The following is a 1,594-nucleotide window of genomic DNA, read 5'->3' as shown; positions in this document are numbered from 1 at the left end:
CATTCTAATAATGACAAATTCTTCCAGGTGGGTTAGAAATGGGGTGGTGTTGCACCTCAGTCTTTTCTGACCAAAAACACTATAACAACAAAGACTTGAATTCAGTTAAAGGAATTTTATTTTAATTAATTTTGAAAAAAAGTATTCTGGTTTAACTATTCCTCTGACTTTTTATAGAACTTTTAAAACATTAAATTACCTTTTAAGATAACCCTGGTAAAACCTGTTATGTCACCTGTTATTAAGTCATAAACACAAATCCCAAAACAATTCTGATCAGATTATGAAAATAAATCACCAGAATTTGTTGTTATTAACTTGCCTCTCAGGGCTTCCGTAGGGTACTGTGAAGTTTTGGTTCCCAACAGAGCAGCTCAACTTTTTTTATAATGACTGGCTTACATTAATTAGTAAATGTGTTAAGTCTGATTTCTCTGTCTTTTCCAGCTCGGAAGCCATTCCAGTGCAGGTACTGCCCCTACAGTGCCTCCCAGAAGGGCAACCTGAAGACCCACGTCCTGTGTGTCCACCGCAAGCCCTTCGACAACAGCCTCTACCCCGACCGCCGCCTCCGACGCTCGCACCAGCCACAGAGGCCCTCCAGATTGCCTCAGAGCATCATGGGGGATAATCATGTGGCAGGGAGAGCCCAGATTGGCAAGACATCACTCTGTGGGACTTGATGTTGTTATGGCAACAGCAGATACAGACAGTTATGCTTATTGTTTTAGCTTCACCTCGAAGGGGTTAGGATGATTGAAAATGTTTTTAAAAAATGTTAACGACCAACCTTGATGTACATTCCAGTGTTTACTTGAAGAGCCACAGTATGTATTTATCTGTAGCAAAGAAGCTGCCTATAATAATAATAAAGTCCGTTGTGATGTGAAAGTGTAGTGAGGGTATTTAGTGCCGTTCATTTTGTCAAAAGTGTCAAAACGATTTACTTGTGCTTACATGCATCTATCAGTTCAACACTTGTGTGATAGGGAGAATGTACTGTGCCTGCCCAAAGCACTTGTTCTTTCATCCAGTAAATACCCTGTGTTACATTTTTGTAAATATCGCTCGATTTCCCTTCCAGTCCAGAAGTCCTGTCTATCTGTCAGGATATGGTGCCAGATGTTCGGGCTTTAATCGCGGCAGATGTAATGAAGTAGAATGTTGCACATCGGAGCTTCCATTTGTTCTGGATTCCACTCCAGGGAGAAAGCCTCTCTCACATATAATTATTGCCCATTAACTCCTATGCTTCATGCCCTCGTGCTGGAACAATGCTCAATTAAGGGGAACCAAGGAAATGGAAAAACTGCAGAGATTCATTGATAGTACATTCAAATCCTTTTTTTCTCTACTTTTTCTATAGAATTGAGTGTCACCACCCATGTGTGTATGTACCAGATCTGCCCACTTGTATGAAATAGCCCCAATCAACATGGCAATTGTATGCGGTTCCCGCCATGTATGGTCATTTTAGCATGATCTGAGGTGCTTCGGCCTCCTGTGCCAAAAGTCTGCCTGTACATCCAGAGATCACCTTGGGCAGCTGTGTGCCTGTTCAGCCAGGGCCTTGTAGCCACAGCGATGTGACTTT

The 1,594-nt window shown here is 42.0% G+C and overlaps 1 protein-coding gene across 2 annotated transcripts in view; it reads left to right on the top strand.

Moving 5' to 3' along the window:
* LOC134883390 (zinc finger protein 536-like) overlaps positions 1–818 on the top strand; it is a 24,761-nt gene extending 23,943 nt beyond the window's left edge. The window contains exon 4 of one of the 2 annotated variants that reach the window (XM_063911730.1): positions 448–818. In XM_063911730.1, coding sequence (XP_063767800.1) covers positions 448–683 — 236 coding nt within the window. In that variant the 3' untranslated portion in view covers positions 684–818. The remainder of the gene's footprint in view (positions 1–447) is intronic. The other variant, XM_063911737.1, reaches the window with a different exon arrangement.
* Positions 819–1,594: the final 776 nt, after the last annotated feature.

This window comes from Eleginops maclovinus, chromosome 2 (genome assembly GCF_036324505.1).
Source record: "Eleginops maclovinus isolate JMC-PN-2008 ecotype Puerto Natales chromosome 2, JC_Emac_rtc_rv5, whole genome shotgun sequence".
NCBI classification, from domain to species: Eukaryota; Metazoa; Chordata; class Actinopteri; order Perciformes; family Eleginopidae; genus Eleginops; species Eleginops maclovinus.
Note: the sequence above shows the minus strand (reverse complement) of the source record. Positions and strands in the feature narration are given on the sequence as shown.